General features: G+C 33.1%; 1 protein-coding gene across 3 annotated transcripts in view; it reads right to left on the bottom strand.

Annotated features, from left to right (window-relative positions):
• LOC145680710 (ankyrin repeat and BTB/POZ domain-containing protein 2) overlaps positions 1 to 25671 on the bottom strand; it is a 447712-nt gene that overhangs the window by 222868 nt on the left and 199173 nt on the right. Inside the window, exon 1 of one of the 3 annotated variants that reach the window (XM_081751631.1) lies at positions 13863 to 15545. The exons of 1 other annotated variant lie outside the window; for it this stretch is intronic. In XM_081751631.1, the coding sequence (XP_081607757.1) occupies positions 13863 to 14191 (329 nt within the window). In that variant the 5' untranslated portion in view covers positions 14192 to 15545. Of the gene's footprint in view, positions 1 to 13862; positions 15546 to 25671 lie in introns of those variants that run through there. One more of the 3 variants, XM_081751632.1, reaches the window with a different exon arrangement.

Genomic DNA, 25671 nt, shown 5'->3' with positions numbered 1-25671 from the left:
TTTCCCATAAAAAGTCTATAGTTCTATGGCAGTACTTAACAATTACTTATAGTCTGCTCGCTTGCAAATATTGCACGAATATGTGAAAACTTCTTTGGCAGGAACATATGAGTCATCTAGAATAACTACATGCATAAGTCATCATATCAATTTTTAACATGAAATGATATTTTAGTTTAACGTCCCACGATCTTTAGACTAAAGGAGACAGATGATTAACGAAAGTGAATGATTATGAGATTATTATTTTTGCACTCTCCCACCAGGAATGGAACCCCAGACCACCTGTACCGAAGTTACCGCGCTAGCGACTAGACCAGCAGGGAGGATTATACCCGTTTTGATTTTTTTTAAATCAGCTATGAACCTACCTCCATAATCATTGAGAATGTCATTAGTTCATACACTGCGGATACAAGTGAAATTTCGGTTCGAATGCAAACAGTACTGAATCTTATGTACTACTCAAGTATCCGTATCCAAAATAAACAATTGACACATACACTGTTGCTATTCTATAGTCCTCGTGTTGTCGTATTTTAACGTAACAACGTATTTTATGTATCAAACCCAAAGACGTTAATAATGTAAGGTATTAATAACTGAGATGTCTTGTGTTTCTCTTGAAGCAGATGTCCTACTTTTTAATTAGTTCGAAAAAAAAGGGAAAGAAAAGAAAGAAAGAAATCTCAGTGGTGACTTTTGTTTGACTGACGTATTTCACATCCAAAAGCTAAGCAAGACAGACGGAAACTGAGACAGAAGACAAGGATGTATGAGAAATTGCCTGGTCTCTTTCTTTTCCAAATGCCCGAGATACTTTTCAATTGTCTTTCGTGCAGAACACAGCAAAGGAAGTCGTTGTTATCATAATTATCGTAGGAGGACATTGTTGCGCCCAACCCTTCTCAACCATCATCTTTGCTTCAGTGATTACAATGAGAAATAAGGGCGGCGAAGATTATTTCCCGATGTCACTTACTCAAATTATGGACGTACCTACGGTACGTGGCTCCCTTTACTAGATCTTTTCTTTCTTATCATTCATTTTGTTATTTATAGTTTCCTTTACATCTTATATCTGAAAGGGAACGTCTCATATTGTGACTCATTTTCTTCAATAACGCAGTGGACAACCAGTAGAGGCGTGGAACAAAGGAACAAACCCAAATTGTTAGGGGTAATCGGCTACAGGAGGGAAGAGGCGGGTGAGAAGAGAATAGATAGTTACGAAATCTGGCAACCCCAGTCTGGCCGAAGCACTTTATAAAAGCTGACTCAGTTCATGGAAACAATTTTTCGCATTTAAAGATTTGTGTACTAATCAGGGTGCGAAATCCTGGGGATTGGGGACAATTTCTCATTTAATATTTTTGGGAGAAAATCAACCGGTATTAAAGGTTTACTGTGGAGTAAATAAAGTGACACTATTGCCAGATGTTTGCAAATTAATTACAGTAATTCATATGTAATTAATGGGTGAACTAGTGGTCAGAGGTATCATTAATCTTACATAGTTTAATAATTATTGATGGTTAATTATGCGAACTCTCTATATCCAAACATTTCAGTGTGAAGAGTTTCTTTTTTCACTCTTCTATTTCCTCTTTCTTCACTTCAACTGTTATGATCTCGCACCCTGATACTAATACATTGAAATCCCTATTTAAATAGTAGGCCTTACACACCTTATATATATATATATATATATATATATATATTTACAAAAGCTAATTCACAGTTAAAACTACTTCAAAATGTATAGAACTAAGTATAATCCAAGTAACTGATTACACATGTGAGTTTCGTTACTACTATTTAAAAATATTTATTATCTTGGTACCTGCACTAGGGCATTATCGCAGACATATTCGTAAAATGGATTAGCCAACTTGATATATGATGTATGATCCGATATACGAATGTATAATCCGATAAATTTTAGTACTACTCAATAGATGCTAACTTTTATAGATTATTTACAATTAAAAAATGAAAGTAACCATTCAATTCGATTTCTCTTGCTCTACCAAGAAAGAAGTACCAACCAATTTGCACAATACCATACACAAGAATTTTGAATTTCTCATTATAAATACTGCATATATATATTGTGTACGTCATTGTTGATTGCTATAGAAATCTATAAAGAATAGTTAACTAAAAATTCAGCGAGAATGTTAGGACGATGGAAGTGTAACCCTTATTTATGTTTGAGATAAAGCCAAAATCCTTGGGAGTTCTTACTGAGCTCTTGTCACAGAATGCACGCATACATAAATACTCTTCACGATTCATACATGCTTGTACAATATCTCTTTCATTCTTATAGGAGCGATACCCTATTGTTTCTATGTCCTTTGTGGTACCACCAATAGTGTCATCGAGGTCAAATAATTCACAGGAACTGCCACATATGACTTGGAACGTAAAAGACAAATTTAATTGGATTGTGCTAATTAGCTCCCAATGACATCCCATACAACGAGCGACCTATTCTGAGGACTGTGAAAGAAAGAGTCTTCCTCAATACCTACTTTAGAAAGTTTATAAACAGTGCTAACACCTTTACAGTACTGTTAAGGCTAATCTCAAATAACAATTGAAAGCTTCTTTATGTGAAAATAATTGAACATACATATTGGAAATAGCTGTAATATAGGAAACTATCGTGATGCAATCCCTGAAGTTGGTGGAACAGATGGCCAATAAGGCAAACAACGCAACGTCTGCTGTTGCAACTACGAAATATCCTTGCGTTAATATATTTTAATTTAATAGCTGTCAAGTTCTATCTTCTAATGGCAGATTTATTTATATGCTAGGTGACTTCTACATTTCGTAATTCTGTTAATAATTAGTAAAATAAAGACTGTTAAATTTTAATTTAAATTATAAATATTTACATTACTTATATAGTACTTCAGTACGTTTTACATTTGAGATTTAGTTTAGTTTGCTTGGAGGTCATAATAAAAAAAAAAAAGAAACTTCAAATCTATTACATTTTTTAAAAATATGTAAACTGAAGTCTGAATATTTACTAACTTTGGTTTTCTCGTATTTTCTAATTTTCTAAACGTCCCGCCCGTAGATTCGTACGTAGATTATTTTCATACATTAATATCATCTTTATATATATATATATGCGTGTGGGGGGGGGGCATATTTTTCAGCATAACTCTGGAAGGCTTGGAACAATTTTAACCAAACTTAGTACGCATATTACAGTCTAGAAAACAATACTGTGGGACTACATATGAATGGATGTATGTGTATGAATGTATATTCCAGTAAACTCATGAACCATTTTAACCAAATTTGGTAGACAAATGAATTATAATCTTAAAAAAATACCGTGGGAGTAAGACACCCACCCCCAAGGGATGGGAGTTGGAAGGAGTGACATATAGAAATAATGCAAAACGATTGATATTAATGTGCAGTCCATAGTTTTCAGAGTCGCTCAAATCAATAGTGACGATCCAAAAGTTTCTTGAGCGCATATTCAGCAACATCGGTAGATGGGGGAGGTGAAAAATAAAATGTCAAAAATGACTAAGGTTTGTGTTGAATTCATAGTTTTTGGGATCGGGAAAACGGCCGACCCGTTTAAAATGACTTTTAGAAGATAGTTAATGCCCACTTGAAGCTTTAAAATTATATCATTTTGATTTAAGGTGTATTCTGTATGGGTAGGGTGTTTCAATATTTATGCCAGAGTATCTTCTAGGTAATTTACCATTACACTTGATTGAAATAAATATCATAAGGGTGAAGGAGATTTGAATATTTCCCTTAAACCTATTTTTCCAATACGAAGAACGGACATTTCAGATAGTATAATAGTAACTTCAAAGAAAGAAAATGTTAATACAATCCATACATACGTTAATACAATACATAGTCCGTTGTAGATGATAATGAGAAGTTCTTAGAAGAAATGTACAATGTTCAAATTTTTGGACACTTATTTAAGAAAAAAAGAATAAATAAAATAAAATAATAATGTTACAGTTGCTGAATATATTCTACGGAATAATTAACTTCTAAGAATTTATCAAGACTGCATAGTTGAAGATTCTCAATGCTTTAACGTAGTAAATTGGAATGTCCCATGGTGTCTGAATCCTCCGATAACATCCTGACGTTACTAGGGTAATTCCCAGTCCTAGCAAAGTAAATGATGATTATAAAAATATCTGATCAACTGTTTTCCAAATTTTAAATCCCTTGCCTTTTCTTGTTAATATTATATATTCTTGCGTAAAATTGTACTCAAGATATATATATATATATATATATATATATATATATATATATATATATATATATATATATATATATATATATATCGAACTTGATTAAGATGTTGATAAATAATGTTTATGAATATGATGAAATGAAATGAAATAAAGTGAATTAACATTTTGGGTGCATCAAGAAATCGTTGATTGCTTTAGCCAAGTATGGGTTTTGTGCATTTAGATACATAGGAATGTTGTAGATTGTACTATGAGATATTTAATGAATTTCAATTTTATATTATTATTCTATGAAAATGAAGCACATTGTAATGTCACAAAAGTTAAAAATATTCTTGAATATTGTGTCAATCCTATTTATATTTTATATAAGTCAACCTTTGTAAAACATAATTACATACCGTTTTCCAATAATTTTAAAAAGTACAGACTTACTATGTAAGAAAAAAGTGTTAAAATTGCGCAAGAGAACGCTTTAATAGTATATTTTTAGTATTATATATACCATTAAAAACTAATTATGCTAGAGTAAACCAGCAACAAACAGCCTTTTCTTTGAATATACGGTACTATGTAACAACGTAGCAGTTTCTTGTAGCTACTAGTGCGGAAGATAAAGCTAACTTTGTGATTACGTAATGAATAGAGTAAAAAAAAAAACATAAAAATAAGTTTTCTGTATATTTCTTCTCACATTAATTGGAGAATCTAGGGAATGAAGGCGAGCTGATGCGGTGTTTTTTGTGTTTTAATTCCATGCTGTACTTGGTTGTGACGTCCTTGAAGATTTTTGTTGGAAAATGTAACACGTGAAGTGAGTTAAGCGGAAACGTTAGAAGGAAGAAAAAAAAATACTGCTTTGCTCTGCTGGTTCTTGTCTCTAACAGATAGGCAACAGCGCGTTATGGTTTATGATTTTTCAACCCTAAGCCGATGAAGAGTATTCACAATATTGTACCCATCTTGTAACAAGTTTTATAAATATAGCAAAGCTTGTAACAAACTTGTGATATAATAAATTCAGTTGGTTTTCCATATATCAAATGATTTGTTAGCGTTTGTAAACTATGTGAAGAAGCATAATTTAATTAATTGATTCTTTTACGTTTCTCATTTAGACGAACACGCAGATCCACAGATACAAACAAATGACAGAAAAGGTAACAGTTAGTTTAGGGAGATCACGTTGTGCCTTTTTGGACGGTTCTTGGGCATAATCTCTAGGTACAGGAAAAATTTAAAGTAGCGTCCATCATGCCTAATACCCGCGCATCTGATTTTAAGGTTTTATAACATATATTAGAACATCAAAATGTTATATGATGATCAGGAATATTTCCGAATAAATTAAGAAAAAAGAATTTATAATTTAGAATGATATCTATTACAGCAATAAAATAAATAAATAAGATGCAAAGGAGTTTGAGCTTTGTGTTTTACATTCTCATGCAACAGCAAGAGTATGAAGAACAGACCCTACTATTGGCGTGGGCAAATTCGGTGTAGCGGTTGCACAGACCAACCAACAATATCAATCCTCACAGGCCGTTCCCTGCCATACTATCTCGTTTCCAAAAACAGCTGGATTACAGGACCGTGCCACCGGTGCCTGCATACAGGAGTTTTAAAATGTATAACCAGTTAAGGTAGCTGTGGGATTGTAATACATGTGTCTTGATTTAATGTACTATGCTCAAATTTGTAATATTAAGAGCTTCAATTGGTTATGTGAAAGCATTTACATATCTGTTGAACCTATTTATTAACAAAAATTATATATTACAATGATGCATTTGACAATCCATTATAACATCAAGTTATATTAGAATATCTATTTATAAATGTGACATCTAAACACTATATCACATTCATATTGCACTCTACTTGTAATACATATAATAAATTATGCCAAATTTCCCTGAATATACGTGCACGTATCTAGAAAAAATAATAAATCTATGTTATTCATTTTCCATGTTATTACATAAATAAAATTACTCATATAATATAATGCACTAATACTCATATAATGTACTAACGCAGTTCTAGCCTATTTGTCTGAAAGATAGGGGAGGGGTAGAGGGGGTAGAGTTGCCAGTTGTTTTCGCTCTTGAACGAAGAGTAAATGAAAACTTAAAATGAGCACTCTGTAGTGAAGATATAGATTGAAATTAAAATTAGAGATACCTAGATGTTGAATTGTACACATCAATTAAATACCTAGGTAGATACTCTGATATAAAGCTCTCTCAAATCTTATAATCAAGAAGATATCGAATCCTTGAGAGAGGTACGTATATATGATGCAGTAGGTTGAAATTATTTCTTAACCTGTAATTTTTCAGGAACGAACGAACGAAATATGCGATTTTGTTAACAAGAGACAGTAATATCTTGGTGGTTGTTACATCACACAAAAGGACTAGATTTTAACAGAGTTCAAAGATAATGAATAATTTATAGAAAAATATATAATACGTATATTTATCAGATGATGAAGTAATTAACATATTTCTGGAAAATGTTGGAAGAATTTTTTATAAGTACTATAAGAATTTCAAAATCTGAAATACTTGTAAATATTTTGTCTATAGATTAATTAAGAAATAATATAACAAAGCGATGGAGAACCATTTTTGTCTTAAAGGTCACATTAACAATGTCATTTTCAAAGAAGGCTGCATATTATAAACTTGAATAGTCTTAATTTTTGTAGTTATTTTACAGTTATTAGTTACATAATCACAGGAATAATTTACATTAAAATGTATAACACTATAGCATATTAAAAAGATAAAGTAAGAAAATGTATCATGTATTTACTTTTTTTGTTCACGTAATGACTTCTCTGAGATGGCTTTTGACGAGACTGTATCGCAATATTAGGTTCTAGCATGGATATTTTGAGTTTCTGTTGCTCTCGAAGGTGCACATCTGTGATATGAGTTCTTAAAGGATCCTTGATTTGTCCTCTATCTCATATTTCTCACATAATTTAACATTTTACAGAAGGCCGCACTTTATGACTCTGAAGGCTGCAGGTTCTCCACCCCTGATCTAATAAATACTCGTATTTTGAATACATGTGTATCTCTAATGTAATATTTTATGAAATGTTATTTATTTCCTTGATATCAATAAAATAATATATATGGAGAGGTTAAAGTTAAAGTGGTGCAAGCCACTTTTTTTTTTTTAAAAAAAAAGAAGACTTAGACAGATAAACCAGATAACAGAAAACTTAAAGTCAGAGTTTCATTCAACTGCCAGCAGGTGGAAGTAGAAATACTAGTGTTAAACAAACATTTAACAAGCTTTGAAAAAGAAATCAGTAAAAGCCCATCATTAAAAATCCAGTTCATTTCAAAGGAAAGAAGCGAGAAATTCTCCATATATATATTTATATAAAGCAATGGACTAAAAAGTAAAAATGGCGTAACTCAAGTCCGTACTCAGTTTCCCTTAATAAAAAAAGTAAGCGCCAATGAGACAAAGATACGGGAAGCAGGAGCTGCGTTAGAGGATAAATTATTCCTACGACGACTATTCAACAAATATGAATGCAAACACAAATTGTGAACACATGCATATCTGCGATTATATTGATAACTCCACAAAATGTTTCGATGGAGTAGATATGATTAAACATCATTCATCTTGTTCTCAGTAATAATAGAACAATGATTTCATGTGAACGCTGCTTAAACAAATGAAATTTTGAATGCGCTTTAGCTGTAATTAGCAAAAGTCGGCGGCCGCATTTACGAGGCTAATACAATGAAAAGACGAAGTGCATGAATGCCCTTTATGTAGCTATACGAAATTTCTTAATTTCTTCACGTTTTCTTCTCTCCCTGTTACAAAATGATGTTATGCATAACATTTATGGCTCTTCGCCAACAACAACAATAATAACAATAAATTAAGCAAGCGCTGTTGATTCGTGTTTGCCAAATCACGGCACCAAATACAACCGTGACAAATTAAGAAAAATAATTTATAGGAACCCAAGCTAAGAAAAAGGGAAAGTGAGTAATATCTGAGGGGATGAAAAACAAAAATGTTCTTAAAGCGAACGATATTGTAAAAATACTCTGCTAAGGCAATAGGTAGGGCAATTAGTACACGTCACTTCTGGACTTTCTCTTACAACCTTTATATTATTAAAAATTTTGTTATATATAAATATAACACTATATAAATATAGTGTAAACCACTATAACTGTGGTCCGAAAACCAAAATAATGTTTTTATGGGTTTTGCTAGTAAACGAATGTTCTTTAGGCTCAGGCAGTCAAGGAAAAAGATTTTCCAAAACTCCAGGCAAGCTAAAGAGTTTTAGTTAAAAACTCTCAGTACTCCAGGCAAGCTAAGTAAGCAAAAAACCTTAAAGCTTTAAGCAAGTTAAAAGATTTGGGTTAGTTAAGTCTTTTAGAATTTCAGGTAGGCTAGGAAGGAAGAAAATCCCCAAAGCTCTAAGCAAGCTAAGAAGTAAGAGTGACCAGTAAAAACTGATGCCTTTAAAAGTGTTGCGGTTTTTTATATACCCTATTCTCGTAAGTCCTTATAAAACTTTGGTAATAATGATGTTTGTATTTTTCTATATCATATATTAATATTGATGCCTGTCATTTGCTTGCTTGTAGTAACACGTGGCTTTGTTGATAAATAGGAGGCACGTGTAGGATATATATATATTGTTACTGCAATGCAATGTATTTCGGAAGTTGATTCAATAATAGGTCAATGTTTCTATTTTCTTTCAAGTATGAGCCACTTTTATTCGTCAGAATGTTTTACAGATTACTTTACTGTTGTCCGCTTCGAAGTAAATTTATCATTTAAAAAAATGTTTTGAGCATACACCAGTAGGCCTATATTTTTAAGTAGTGCATATTAATTAAAATTCCTTTAATTTTATGTTTGTATTACGTAAAAGGATAAACGTGTTTTTTTATTAAAATAATAATTAAAGACTATTTCGTAATACATTTACATACGCTTTAGAATTTACTTAATCTTTACCTTATTAAACCGTGTACTATATTGTTTGTATAACTGTTTGAGCTTCTCAACTAACTATACACACAAGTCAATTGAATTTTATTTTCTGTATTTTTTGAAGCAAATATTTAATCTAAGAGGACTACCAGACGTACATCGAAGACCACTTGTACTCTCAGGACTCAGTTTTGAGAAACGTTACCTTGGATGAAACAAAAACAAAAAGTCATATTTTATCTCAATATGTCCAAGTGAATAAACCTTTATTTAGGAAATCTTGGATTGGAAAAATTTTGAAAAGATATATCTTGGAAATTAATGGATATAATAAGAACAAAAAATAATAATATTCAAAGACTACACATCTTATTCCTTGGCTATTTTATAATGAGTTTATAATCCTGTAAACACAGTTAAGTCCGCTAAGTTATCTAGAAAGTGGAATCTATTGAGCTTATTTAACTAAGTAATGTACGCGCAAAATTAGGGGATTTCATTTTTTTTTAATTCTAAAATAGGATGATTAACTATCTAAATGTGTTTCGTGGAAAGGAATTGGAATACTTAGTTTAATTTTTAAGCTACTCTTTACACTAAGAGAGACAAATGGTGGAATCTTATGACGATGGAGGGATTGACGGAGTGAGAAAGTGGGAGAAACGGGATTACACGTTATGTTAACACAAACTCACGTCATCACACTGAGATTGGATCAAGAAGCTTCTTAGAATGCTTACCACTTTAAATTGTAGAGTAAACAATTATGTATACTTTGTACCCAGAAGTACATTTGTGAACTGCCAATAGTGAAATAGAATTAAGATCTTGTCATCAAGAAAGCATGATAGGAAACTTGATTACGTTTCGAATGTGCGACAGGGTTAGAATGGGGTCTTTCTACACTAATAGTTAAGTAGTGCTGGGCAGTGTTTTTTTTCACCTGACCTCACAGAAATAGATTATTTAAAGGAGGCATATGAGAACACTTTCCTATTAACTGAAGTAACATTCTCTAGATAAGGTCATGTGGGACATGATTGCTCAGGGAATAAAGCGCTCACCTCTGGTGCGGAGGTATCCTAGTTCCATCCAGTACGTTTTCTAGTCAATAATATACTATCAGTAGATTTTTTCTCGAGGTTTAATTCCACTTTTTCTATTCACTAATTCTTCCGCACTTATTTGTCTTTTTTTTGAGTGAAGAGGATAGACGTGGGACGTTAAACTGAATACACCGTTTTCGTTCTTTTTTTCTATAAAGAAGCTTAGGTCAGAAATGTTTTATTATTTAAAAAAAGTGATCCTTGAAATTACTGAACAGCTCCTGAACATAACTCATACACAGAAACTATCCAAGTGTTTTCATGGATTACTTCTATATTTTTAACGAATTGAAAATAATTTTCTTATGATGTCATTAAGGGTAGTCACGTTGAATATTAGAAAGTAAATTTACTCTTTTTCCTTGGAGCTTTAACACGAAATAGTGTATTTCTTTCAAGTACAAATCTTGTGTGCTCAATAATGCAGTAATTTATAGTTAGTAAGTGCTCTTCATCATATGTGAAAAAAGTAAGTAGAGATAATTGTCTGTATTAAAATGGTACTTTATACGTTCGTGATCAATTCCTATTGACAATGAGATCTCGGAAGCCATAAGTTCTAGAAATGTATCTTTTTAGCTGGTTGATTCGGGAAATTTTGTATAGATTTGCCAGTTCTCATTCAATTTTTCTTTTTAATGTGCCGTTATTTTTCTATTCAACTTCAAAGGTCGCTGAGCCTATAAGATTAACATTGCCGCTAAAGCGTTGTTAAGGTTGATATCCTTGTGTTAGGCAACCAGTATAAGAGCTATGTATTGCGTGTTGACATCGCTTGGCTTTAATCTGAAGGGTAAAACGTATTGCATGCTGGCAAGTTCAAAGGCCTGTAATGTCTCGATTAATAATAATTAAAAAAGTATTATAATTGAACATTTTTGCAGCTATAGCAACTCACTCCCTTTTTGAGTTCTTCCTCCCTTCACTTGTGTCTGTAAACTCACATGTACAGATATAGTGAAGAAGTGGAACGGAGATGCATGCTCATATTAGAATGATGTGTTTGATAGACAGCGCAGGTTCAGATAGTTTACTGAAAATGAGACAACAGAGTGGTTGGTCTATCAAATAACAAGGATTGTTTCTTGCTTCTTCTAGCTACTCAAGGACACTAAATTAAAAAAAGAAAATAATTATACTTTTGTAAGAGCTAAGAGTCATCAGTAACCAGTGTACTTTTTATTTACTTTAAAATTAATCGACTACTTACATGAAATGCAAAATTATTATTATGTTTTGAAGTAGAAGCTTAGACGTATTTTTGCTACATAGGAGGATTGTTCGTATGTAACCTTCAAAAATTATGGCATCCTTATACTGTTACTTCAGTGAATGCAAGTTTGCTTGTCTCATCAGATTATGTACATTTTTTGCCTTCAATTTTTTCTTTATTTTTAAATATACACAATGTTCATTTTTCTTTCCTTCCTTTTTTAATTTAGTGGATAAGAATCTTTAACATTATCTGCGGGAATCCGAAAGGAAGTTCTGCATCCAATATACGTTAGTCGCAAGGTCATAACTTTTTTTCTTTTTCTTGTTTCAAATCGTCAAGGTACAAGAATTTACTTTTCTTAAAACAAACAAACAAAAAAGAAAGATTAAAAAATTAGGACAAGGGCTACTGTGACCTTTATATCAGATTACTATTATTTTGATAATTTGCAGAAGCTGATAATTTATTTAAAAAAAAAAAAAGAAATGTAAATACTTGAGACTTTAAAAATAATGAAATGTATTTCGTCTTATTTTGAAGAAAATAATTCCTACAATATAGAGATTTCTTTCTAATGTTATTAGAACTGATACCAAAAGAGGAAAATACATTTTGTCAGCAGAAGACAGAACTTGATTGTTGTAATATTGTACTATGTAAGTTTCTATAATACTATTTATTCATTATCACATATTAAAAACAACTTAACAGTGGCCTCAATTTGCATGGAGTAACAGATATTATCAATTTAAACAGTTATTTCCACATTTATAGTTAAGAAAGAAGAGAGTTTAGAGAAAGAGACGTGAGATATTAGAATCAGTTGATCAATGTTGCCAACTCCCTGACGTTACAGTTCGAGATATTCTATTGTCGGACAGAGAATACCTGAGAAGTGGCGTGTGGTCAGTATATCTGTTCCGATGGCCTCATTTCTGACTTTCTGTACTAGTGTATTCTAAGCAAATTCAAATAGATTCGAAACTGATGTTACGATATTGGATAAATACCGAAACATCTGTACCCAGAAGCAAAAACGTTGGGCTAACACAGGATAATGATTGGCCAATAGACTGATTGATTGAAAAATTGAGCATTTGCCTCTGTAGACTCATTGACTAGTGATGTAATGCTAGAATTTTTGGAAGGTATGCGCTCGACTGTTTTCAAAAATATAGCGTTCGGTCCAATGCCAAAACCGTGAATGTGCAAATTTTGCTATTTTCACCTAAGTGCAGTTTCATGTTACTTGGGACACACAGATTCCAATATCGAAGTTCCATTTGTGAAATATGAGTATATTAGAAGTTATAATCCATTCCTAAAACATGTACCTAAGTGTATATACTGATTTTTCGGGGTAATTTGAATATTAAAATATGCTTATTACTCAAAGTTAGCACATTCGCGGTTTTGGCATTGGATCGACGTTCTGTAAACACTCGTTCTTCTCTACATTTAAGGTAAATATATGCTGGAGTATAAAAGTAGGTAGATATATCCCTACCTTTAACATTGTCAGTTGGAAATTGGGCCAACTTTGCAACAAAGAAACAACAGAGGCTCAATAATAGAATACTGTATTTTGAGCCCAACTTGTATTAACTACATAAATTTGTATGGATGGGCCAATATTTCAGAAGTTATTTGCTGGATAAACTGAGTATTTCTATTCCCGGTGGGGACGGACACTCGGTCGAAACTGTAAAAGCTTTTTCAGACCAGCCATCCTGAGTGAAGTTTTCCTGGGTTTTCCTAATTTACATCAGACAAATGCCGGGATGGTACCTAGCATAGGTCTCAAGCCGCTTCATTCCTTCCCCAATTCTTTCTTTCTTTTCCTCGGATTGTGTGATGGCCGAGGGATGTCATCCCTCACACATGACAGCCTAACATGGCCATAGATGCCGAAAGCCCAGAAATCTAATTTCTAAATTCTAAATCAACCGAGTGTTTAATATTTTAACATTTACAAGTTATTGGTACCACACCGTGAGCACAATGCTCTCCAAAGAGTATTTTTTTTCCATTGACCATGCGTTTGGCAATATTGGCACAATCATTTATGCTATAAATTTTATCTCAATATAACTAACCAATTCTTAGTACCAACGATTTACCGCCAATATATTCTTGATGTAAATACGCAATCTGAATCTGAATGTGAAGTATTTGGGTTTTAAAAACAGTATTTACAATGATTAATATACTGTATTAACCAAATATAACTAATGTTCTAAGGAATAATAACAAAACTATATAAAAATAACTCACCGTACGTCTTCTCCCATTCCACGTTCAAAAGCATCCTGCAGTTTGTAACTGAAGGCATCTTCAATACGTTTCGTGATTGTATTGTTGTTAATATTGTCATTGTTTTTGTTGTTATTGACAATTATGGTGACCCCACCATTCCCTTCTTCCACATAAGCCTCTTGGCTGCCGTCTGGACGTTTCAGGATAAAATTGGCATGCGCTTTATTCTTCTGGCACATAGGGGAATCCCCGCATGATGTCGCAGACGGACATAGGGACTGTAATTCCCTACACAAAAGACAGTCACATTCACATTGTTGTTCTTTCGATTTCTTTTTGCAAGGCATTGTTGTCGATGGACCATTGTCTAGAAAGGACTAGCTTTTATAATAGTTCCAGCAAGCCCTATTTTCACTAAATCCATTTTTTTAAAAAATATTAGTATTTTATTTAGAAAAGTCACTGACTGATATCGTGTACATAAGTTAACAAAGATATCAGTCACTGTTAATAGATATTTTATTAGTACTTAAGAATATTCTGGTAATGCGAATTCAGTAGCCATAATACATTAGTTTTTCTTAGCAAGATTCGCTCTCACAGGATAATACGTATTTAGAGTCAGTACATTGAAATGTCTTAAATAACACCACAATAGAACCGGCATCTTAAAATGTAAGGAAGTTTCTGTCACAATTTTTATGGTTTCTTTTAGAAAGTAAATAACATATATGATTATTGTCTGCTCACGAAAAGAATATTTTGTGAGTAAAAAATTTTCGTCAAATTTGAGTTTCTTCGTTTTGTGTTGAGTTGTGAGAAAGAAATCTATATATTCTTTTCGTCGTTTTTCTTTTACGTATTCCTACTAATAACTACACACATAAAATGTATTGAAAGCTTAAACACACAAAGCGTATTTGCCAAATTATATCCACAGACGGTTTAAGAGGAGTGAACTGTTTATTTTCTAAGTGGAAAAAATAGCAGCTACGGATTTTCTAAGATGCCGCTGAGAAGCTACATAAAAAGATGGTAAACTAACTTCTTTTCTTGTAACTCACAAGTATATTCTTTTCTTCTGAATTCTGGCTACCTTTTTCTTTTCTTTTCTTTTTTTAAGTTTATACAGTACTGTATTTAAATAAAAACTCGTGGAATGCACTTAAATCAACAAACAGAACCTTCCTTCATCTTCTAAAAATACGGACAAGTTACTTTTCATCCGTGGCACGCCACACTGTTATTTTAATTATATCAGTAAACTTTTAACACACTAAGTCACCCCCAAGAAAATCACTTATCCTCGTAATCCCCTCCAGAAAGAATCACTGTTCACTATTTTTTTGTTTCTCCTGTTCCGATCACACTATTCAAACTACCGCTAGTGTTTTGTACATTTGTTGAAATCACCGCACTTCACACGATTGATTTTGTGATAATCACTGATACTGTTCAATTCTTTGGATGATGAACTGTGTTGTTAAATAGTTAAACAAGACAACAACCTTATACCGTTTTGTCATCTTGTTCTATTGATATTGTTGAGAATTGTGCACATATACTATATACACATTTACACGTAACACACTTGTTTCTTATTGTTGAAATAACAAAATCGAAATACCGGTAGTTACTTGTTGGTTAAGTGCAGCGCGCAGCGAAGATAATGGAAATGCTAGTACACGCTACGTTTACGTAGTATACGATTCGGTTACCCTTAGTTGATTCTTGTTGTCACGGCCGGCTGGAGGTGTTGTTTCTTTGTTTAATTCCTCCCCTTTTGTATAGCATGTAGACACGCTTTGTCGAGTGACGTTCAGTCAGTATTCAGTCTTCGGTTTAACTGTTCTATAGCTAAAAACAAGACAAAAGTCAGTCGTTCCCTGTCTCGCACGCTTTCGCGTACTTAAAAAAAAAGTACAAAATTGCGCGCGCGCGTCTCAATGAAATGAACGAAATAAAGTTGAAAGATACATTTTTCCCAAGGACCCCGGCCGCTCCCTCTTCCCCCGCCTACAAAACACCAACTTCCCTCACCTTTCATCAAACGAAATGACCTCTTTCCCATCCTCCCTTCTTCCCTCCCGCCCACTCGATGACGACTGACTTTCTGCCAGCTTCCTTTTTTTTTTAAAATAGAAAATCTCTTTGAGAGAACCAATGTACTTTTGTCAACCTCCTTTTCTTAATCTTGTGGTGCCACCGCCACTAAATTTGTTGGCACGAACATCGATTAAAAAAAAAAAGCATGAAACATGAATGCTTACCAGAAATGTTTCATGTTATCACAAAATTCATGAACAAAATCAGCATATATGAATGATAATATTCGTGCCAGCTCTTAAACTACCAGATGGTAATGAAAGAGAAATCCTTCCTATCCATTGTTCGTGATTCCTTCATCTTAGGTCTTGGACTCTTCAAGTGACGGTAGAATAAAAAAGAATATTCATTTGTTTATCATAACTCATTGTATCGAAGTTTCTTCTTCCTGTTTTAAAAGTAGATCTCGCCCTTGTACCAAATAACAAGCGGCAAAAGTGAAGCCACACCGCATGCTCACTAAAACTACCCGTTTCACATATCCGTATACAGTATGTGGTCATTAAGGGGTATTTCATGGAGCTTTACCTTCTTTTCTATGTACAGTTTTAAACATCTAATTCAACGCGGAAACAGAATAAGCGTCCTCGCTTAGTCCGGGGAAAATTGAAATAATACTATACGTGATTCCCATATGGCAGAGTTTGTTGAAGAAGACTTAGTATATACGCTTAAATTAGTTATTTTGTGATGACGTTAACACATTGGTATTGTTCAGTGGTAGAAATGGAATTCTAGAACTAAGGAGACCGTCATTAATAGACACAGTCAGATTGGGCTACGTCACGAGAACGCAAGACCAGGAGATGGGGGGGCGATAGCAAACTTCCATGGGGAACCGACTAAAGCGACAACGTTTATTGCAGAGCAAACAGCAACAAAGTAAAATCAAGATTGCCACCAAGTTCCCATTTTTTACTAATAAAAATTGATATTCTTCCTTGAGTAAACAAAACACTTCAGCGTACTAAGGGACGCCATTCCCTTGCGTGCCCCTTCATTTCCACCCTTTATGTTGCTTTACAGAAGGCTGGTTGGGTCATCAGCATTATAGACTATGGTCCGATATTTCAATTTTCAGTACAACAAACATTGGCGCACACGTATAGAAATTCTCTTCCATTCCATCTTGCATGTTTTTCGTAAGCGAACGAGGATAAACGGATGGAGGGGTTGTAGACGTCGTTCTGCGCAGAAATCCATTGATCTGGCATCAGGACTTGTTACAAGAATGTCATGGAAGGGAGTAACAATGATTTCTGTTTCTTCCTCCATGTCATGATAAAACTGGACGGACAATTTGGTGTGTATGGCTCGAGATTTTTCTCATGTGGATCCACATAAGCTTTTAGTTGGCTTCGTAAAAAGCAATGAATAGATTGGTGTCATAATGTATCCCTGGAATTAGACAGCATTTGCCTTTACGCTTTTGTCCACCACATCTTTCCCAACTTCCCTTCGTAACCGCAATCGACGCACTGCTGGGAAACTTCCTCAGCACTTGAGCGGTAAAACTCGATGTCAAAGTATGTAATTGCCCAAATGTTACCAATACGCGTGAGATAAACGTAGGTATCATGCAATGAAGACTTTTGACCCTGAGAAGCGTCTCTCGTTCAGTTTGAGGCATTTTCTGTTACGTTCAACAACGTGACACGGGAGATTGTGAACCCTCCTTACGTACACACCATAGGCCAAGTTTAAAGTGAATGATGGTGAAATTATTTTTTTTTTTGTGCTCCCCACTTTGACTCGAACCTGGGACCATGTTCACCAAACGCGCACGCGCTAGCCACTAGACAATCGTCGTCCAAGATGACGACGAAGAATTGGCTGAGAATAGATTGCACCAGAGTAAATCTCTCGGCCATATTACGTTAGGGTGATGCATTCTCCTGACCTACCAGTCGACGGATTCCACAAATATGATATTGTCACTGGTAATTATTTGTTGCTGAATATTTCTGCCTAGGCATCATTTGTGCTTGCCTGACCACGATATCTTAAGTTATGGCCATTTCGATGTTAAACCATTTTCCCGACACTGCTCCATGATTCGCTCATACTCAAAATATGCGTGAAAAAGAACCATGATATATTCTTCGCAATGTATCGTTCACTTTCCCTGGATTTTGCTAACACCAATGCGCTATTCTTGGACCTACAAGCTGAGATATTACAATGATAACGGCGCCGGTTTCATGGTTCTGGTGCAACTGCATAGATGACAACAATGTTACCACAGTGTTCGGATATAAATTGATTAACCTTCTGCACTTGGAATAATTTTATGTAAGTTGGCTCCATGAAGTCTATTTTTTTTTAAATGGAAATTTAAATGGAATATTTATAAATTTCTTATAATACTGTAAGTTTCCATATGTTTAGAAGTATTTTCTGAATTTGTGAAAATACTTTTATATATAAAAAACATGTTATTTTTATGTTATTTTTAATATGATATAGTAGTCTTATGATTCTTGATTTATTAAGATTAATCTATATAGTTATTGAGATACATATATAAACATCAATAAATCAAATATCATAGGTCTATGCAAGATGCGAAATCATCAGTTGAAGCAAGAGGGAGGAGATACGAGTGTGAATATATATATATATATATATATATATATATATATATATATATATATATATATATATATATATATATATATATATATATATATATACCCCTCCCGAACAAAGACAAATTTTAGTCCACTGACCTAATGTGTAAGGTTCCCATATTTCTATACTAAAATACTGGACTCCAAGAAAGTTTATAATTATGAACTTGCTTCTTGCTAAATTAATTAAATAATAGGGCAACATTTACCAAAATGAGTGACAAAGAGTAGATTATTCCTATCATTGAGTATTGTTTTTTTAATGTCGCACCAATGATATTAACTTATGTTTTGGAGGGAAACCGAGACATTTGATGTCCCGTACAACTCCTGTGGAGACAGATTACGTAAATCTTTGATTGTTCCGGCTAAACGGGCTTCTGTAAGCTCTACTAATGTGGTCAGAAAAACATGTAAATATATTAATATAAATAAGTGGCGTTACGCGACACATATCTATGCGTAAAGTCATCGCTTGATGCACTGCGCGTTTTGTAAGTATGATTGCCGATTAAATTCCTACCTATGAACAAAAGTCCGAATACAGCTTATCTTCCTTTTATTTGTTCCTTTAATTTTTAAGTAATTTTACAAACGACCTATCGTATATTTCTGTGTTATGATGTTTATTCCGTGTTATCGTGCTCATCTGCAGGTCAGCCTTAACGCAATTTAGAATTTGAATTAATTAAAATGAAGAATTCTACACTCGTAACACAATAAGATAATGACAATAGTGTGAGGTTGCATATAAAGAATGAGACATTAAAGACAATGTGCTTCGTATTGTTTCTAATGCTATATTTCTTACCTTGTAACAAAAATAATTTTGATCAAATGACGTTGGCGATTTAAACATAAGATCAGTTCTTCACTTGGTTTGGTAGTTCACATTTGATCTATCAGTCTAATACAAAAGATAGAAATGTTTATGATCAACTAATATTCTCAATTTTTTTTCTTCAGAAGACTTCAATGAATCATAAAATAGACATTAATATTACTTAATTGTATCATTTCCTCTGTACAGATCTGTCTTTTTTCTACTAGTATCTCAAATAATTATTAATTGACAACTCAAGCCAATATTCATGTAATGAAGACATACTGTAAATACTCGTTTCTTGGCATACCTAATCATAATTCTCAATATATTCCATTACTCAGTCCTAAATTTTCAGTTTTCAATATACCAGTTAAATCATAGAAAAAAAGAAGCTGTTTATCACACTCCTGTTCTACCGGCCTAGTAAAGTTGCCTAGTTGTGTTAGGCAAATGGATTAGGCCTGCCTTCGAGAAGAATATTCAAACAAAACCGAAGAATGTCAAGTTTTTCTAAGTAAAATAATATAGCATGCAGTGGCGTACGCAGAATTTCGTCAAGGGGTTTTCATACACTCATTTTCATTTGCTTTTAGGGTAAGCGTGATTTTATATACTTTATAAGACTATATGCTTTATATAGTTTTATATACCCATAAGAATTTATCTTTCGTTTCGTAAATTTTGTAGAAGCATCATCTCTTCTCGATTTTCGAAGAATTCTTTCTCGTCTTGGCACGATTTTCGAATAGCTTATCTAGTCTCGTTTCCTAAATTTAGTATAAAATTTATATCCTAATTTTCTTCTGAATCCCATTTAGAAATTACGAGAATCCTTCCGCGTCACGAGGGGTTCACGAAAGATGTGATACAATAACATTTGCCATATTTAGTGTATTATTGAGTAACATTCTGTTAATGACTTGTGTATCATTAAACATCGTTAAACCCTGTTTATTTTATGCGTATAGTAATTTTATCAATTTATAGATTTTAGGCTGTGTATTATGTAGCACTAAACAGAGTTTGAGATCTAAGGTGAACAATGTTTCTCACTAGACTCGTAATATTTCTCATCTTGCCTCGAAAACGAATTTAATTATCTTATCTAGAATTTAAAAATATATTAATCGTCTCGAAAACTCCTCGTCTCGTTTTCGAGATGAGACAATAAATATTTTGTCTTCTACGCAGCATTATTCTTAACATAGTAAATTTTTATTTTTCCACAAAACTCGATCAACTTGGAATACAAAGGGAAATTTCGAGCAAATTTTGTGTCGGAATACGAACGCTGCTTTGAAATTTGAATGTCCAGCGTGTATTTCTGCATTTCCCCTACGCTCTGCCGTTTAGTTCATTGGAAGCTGAAGTGAAAGCATTTTGTGTGATTTTCACTGCTAATTTTATGCCCTTACATTTGTGTTATGTTATTTTTTAAAAAATGTAACCAGTACCGTGCTTGGGGGGATGCAAGCGGGACGACGGCCCCGGGCGCCGAATAAGGAGGCAGCAAAATTCGGGAAGGAAAAGAAAAGAAGGAAAGAAAAAAAGGGAAAATAGTCTTGTCAACATATCAGCAAATTAGTATGTACTTAAATCCTTTTCCTGCTTTAGGAGCTGGTCTTATAATGTTACTCATGTTAGGAAAATGTATGTGCACATATATAAAATGAAAGAAAAAGTAACAAAAAAATCCTCAAAATCAAGAAGAAGTGGGGTTTTATATTTGAAAATTTCTTACGCTTCACGCCAACCGTGGTGATTCTTCGCGGCTGGTCTGTTCACCTCACTCATATGTACGGGGGCGCCGTCGTATACTCTCGCCCTGGACGCTGATTTTCCATGACACGACACTGGTAACAACAATTTAATTTTTTCCATGAATTCCAAAAAGTTCATTTTTATTAAAGTATCATTATTATTTGTTAATATATTACTTTAGCATTCAATGTATTCACTACTAAAACCATTCGAGTTCGCGGAACCCAGGTATGAATTAACCAAGTTTTTAGTATTTTAACGAGAAAATCTAGTCTTCGAACTCAAACGATTTGGAACTTGAACAGGGTTCTGGAATGTATTAAGTTCGTATGCATAGGTATCACTGTACTGTTTTGTTTCTACCTTTTCACTTCGTTTATGTATATTTTGATAGGGTATTTTCTTTACCCCCATATTACAGTATTTTCAACATCAGTACCAAAGATCTTATATTTAGTGGATGAATTGTTAGTATGTCTTTCCAATAAAAGATCCCGTTCAAATTTCAAGAGCGAATACATGGTTTGGATCTCACATTAGAATGCAAATCCATGTCTAACATACTCTCGGTGCCTGAAATAAAATGTTGAACTCCAAAGAAGCGAAGAAAATATTATGAACTAAAACTTATTTTTATTTTTATATCCAATAAGCTGTTTTTCAATATTGCAGTTAAAAATCAATGAATTTCAAGTAAGATTGAATTTGAACCGGAAATCCTTTCAAATCTGCAAATATTATATTAATTTGAGTGAGAACTTACGAAATCTCTTTTAAGTGTGAACTTAAACTTAGGTAAGGTTGTTATTTGTATAATTTTCTATCTTCGTATTCTTATACAAGTCCGACATTATGAAGGACGGCGTAGAACTATGACAGAATTTGAATTCTTTGCAATTGCCGGGTACGTAGACCATCATGCAAGATTACCTTCCACACAAAACACAAAGGACCTTTCCCACAACATTGTTCCTTTTCCAAGAGAATCACCTACATGTTACAAGCTTGTAAATATGATGTGATGCCAAAATGAGATGAAATGAAATAGGATCTTTAATTTTACGTTTTAAGTAAACGAGATGGTTGATTAATAATTATGAAATTTTTGGTGATATAAAAATGTGTGAGGAAACGAGAACTCCGAGTAAACCCACAGAGAATGATGTTGTCAACCAAAAACGTGAACGAGAAACTTCTCGCACCAAAGGTAAGCATTCTATCACTGAAATAACATACCCCAACAAAATGTAACATATTGCTTTTTGTCAATAATTATAATTTATGTATGCTTTAGATTCATATATATATATATATATATATATATATATATATATATATATATATCGACGAATATTTATTTCTAACTAGTTTATTTAGGTAATTTCATTTTTCTTTTTTAATATTACTTCAACAGGTTTGAAAAATGACTGTCCTATAAAATTGTAAAAAAAAAATCCTGACATATTACATTTTGCCACCTCACTACAGGTGTAAAAACAGGGTTTAGTCAACTCTACAATACATAAATGACGCAAGTTCTTAACAAGAGGCAATGGATTAATTTTTTTTCTTCTATTCACAACAGCAAAGGAGAAGAAAAGCAAGATGATTGATTTGTAGTCGATGTTACCTAAAGCAAAAACAACATAGAGAGAATGAAAGCATGGAAGGTAGTCAGTCAGTTTCTCTTTATTACAAGAAGGATAAAAAGAAGAGAAAAAGCGGATATTTGCGCAATAAAACAATCATCGCGTGGCAAAGAATCACACAAATCATCAATTACTAGGTTTTTCTTCTTTTATAGTTTCCCATGTGCAGGTGCCGTCGGATGAATTTTGTCGCATCGGAATCCTTCTTGACACATTTCGAAAGATGATTTTGTGTCGCTAAATGTATTGTCTACACTTTCTTCGTATTTTTGATACAGTATATTTTTTCTTTTTGATAATACAAAGAATTATTGTTAACATGATCACGTTGTATTTGTTACTTTTCATACTTTCAACGTGAAACAATCTAGTACTAAAACCAAGTATACAGTAATTTTTCGCACTGACGTAACTATAGAATTTGGAGAAATCGTAATAATATCAAATATTTTATAAATATATACAGGTATCTATATGACAAGATAATATTTTCCTTACGTAATTCGACGAAATCAGCACGGAACTAATGTTTATTAAATTCATTTTAGCTTTCGAAAGTAACGATTCGCCAGGAATTGCAGTAGTTTTGAAGCAACTGTGCATTTGATCAGATTTTGTTTTGTGTTAACCAAGACGAATAGTAAAATAAATCTATTTACAAAAAGTTCTACAACAACTGACCACATCCTTCTCGGTCTCCTAGGAAAACGTGGTCAGCTGAAGAACAATGATATCACGAGCATGACAAGAGAGACTACTAAATTTCTTGAATAAAATGACCTGAAATTCTAAGATAATTCCAATCAATAATATTATTTATTCATTTATTTATTGCAAGTAGTAATACGTCACTGTGAGAAGTATGTATATAATTATATAAAGAGAGTACAAATAGAAATAGGTACAATATGTTAATTAACAGTATAATTCTTTTTTTCTATAAAAATCATCTTTACCAATTTTCTCGAAAGATATGTAGAAGAACACCTCTCAATCGCCTCATTTTGTATAGCTTAATATGGTCTATCGATTCATATGTCTTTGTATTAAACTTTGTTCTCAAATCTTGCATTTTTAATTTAACTCATTTTCCAGCGTCATACAATGATGACACTTTGCACAGCGTCAGGTGATAATGCAATGACGTTTATATTTTTATATATTTATATGAAATTATTAATATTGCTCTCTACAAACTACATATCCTTTTCCCTTAAGCAACCAGAAATGCTGTGGAGTAGGTAAGTACAGTCTAACATTCAGGATATCTTCATAAGTCCAGTCAATACATACATTAACCCGAAAAAAAAAAACATAACCTGAAATTTTGTACATACCTTAGGGAAGGTGTATAAAACTACATACTAAAAGTCCGGAAATATCAGGTGAAGGGTTTGACCGCCATATTGGAAAATGGCTGACAAACAGTTCTTTTTAAAAGTAATAACTGGTTCTCACTTTAATAGCTATAACTTAATTTGTATTTACACTATTAATGTTATTTTTACACCTTTCGAATAACAAAGGACTACGCTTACAGACCATGCATCACCCTTACCAGTTTACTATACATACGGGAAGTAACGGAGGGATTTCCTTTTTTAAAAATCCCCAAAATTTCCTTTCTTCCGACAAGTTTTTTTTTTATACATTGACTCAGAAAAAAAATCGTAACAAGCTAAAACTTTGTACATACCTTTGAGAAGGTGTATATAACCACATACTAAAAGTCCTGAAGTATCTAAAGACGGGTTTGGAAGCCATATTGGAAAATGGCCGCCAAATAGTGGTTTTTAAAGGTAATAACTGTTTCTGACTTTGATTGCTATAACTCACGCCGTATTTGCATTATTGATGTTATTTTCACTTCACTGAATAACGAAAAGCTGCGCTACAGACCACTCGACACGCAGGAAGTAACGGAGGGGTTTCTTTTTAAAAATCACCAAATTTCCCTTCTGAACATTAGTTTTCTTATACATTAACCCAGAAAAACATTATAACAAGGTGAAATTTTGCACGTACCTTTGGGAATGTGTGTATAATATCATACTTAAAGTCCTGAAATATCCGGTAACGGGTTTGGCCGCCATATTAGAAAATGGTCGCCAAATAGTGGTTTTTAAATGTAATAACAGGTTCTCACTTTAATAGCTATAACTCACATTGTATTTGCACCATTGATGTTACTTTTAGTTCATTCGAATAACAAAGGACTACGGTTACAGACACTTACCAGTCTACTACACACATGAGGGAAATTACGGAGTATTTTTTTTTGAATCCCTAAACTTTTCTTCTTCAGATTCCTTTTTCTTAATCAGTTAACAATCTCGTCCTCTGAGAGTAGCAATCAATCTTACATTAAATACCATAATACACACAATATAACATCCAAGTTTCATTCAAATCATAGTGATAGAATCGGAATAACAAATAAAACTTCGTTAAGTACTACTCCTTGACTATTCATAGAGCGAATAAAGCATTCTGTCAAGCTACATTCCCCAACTGTTATGTTTACTTCTTCAACGCTCGTTGTCACATCTCCAGAGAAGTTTGTTGTGAATCTGAAGAGCAAATCTAGATTTATTGGAATACTTTCTAATCATCTCACGGCTGCTGTCACCAGTGTTCTTCAAGCCTCTGCAGATGCACATACCTAGATTTACGAACAGCAATAGAACTCTCTTTCAAACAGCCACATGTGTTTACATACATTTGAAAATATCGGAAAAACAATAAATGATATCAAGATTTCCTAAGAGCAAAACAATGATTTATAGAGTGAGAAAATTCATTTTTTAAGAATTAAGAAATAAAACAGCTTTAAGGAAAAAGAAAGTAAGTTAACC

Source organism: Thermobia domestica, chromosome 3 (assembly GCF_964235325.1).
Source record: "Thermobia domestica chromosome 3, izTheDome1.hap1.1, whole genome shotgun sequence".
NCBI lineage: Eukaryota > Metazoa > Arthropoda > Insecta > Zygentoma > Lepismatidae > Thermobia > Thermobia domestica.
Note: the sequence above shows the minus strand (reverse complement) of the source record. Positions and strands in the feature narration are given on the sequence as shown.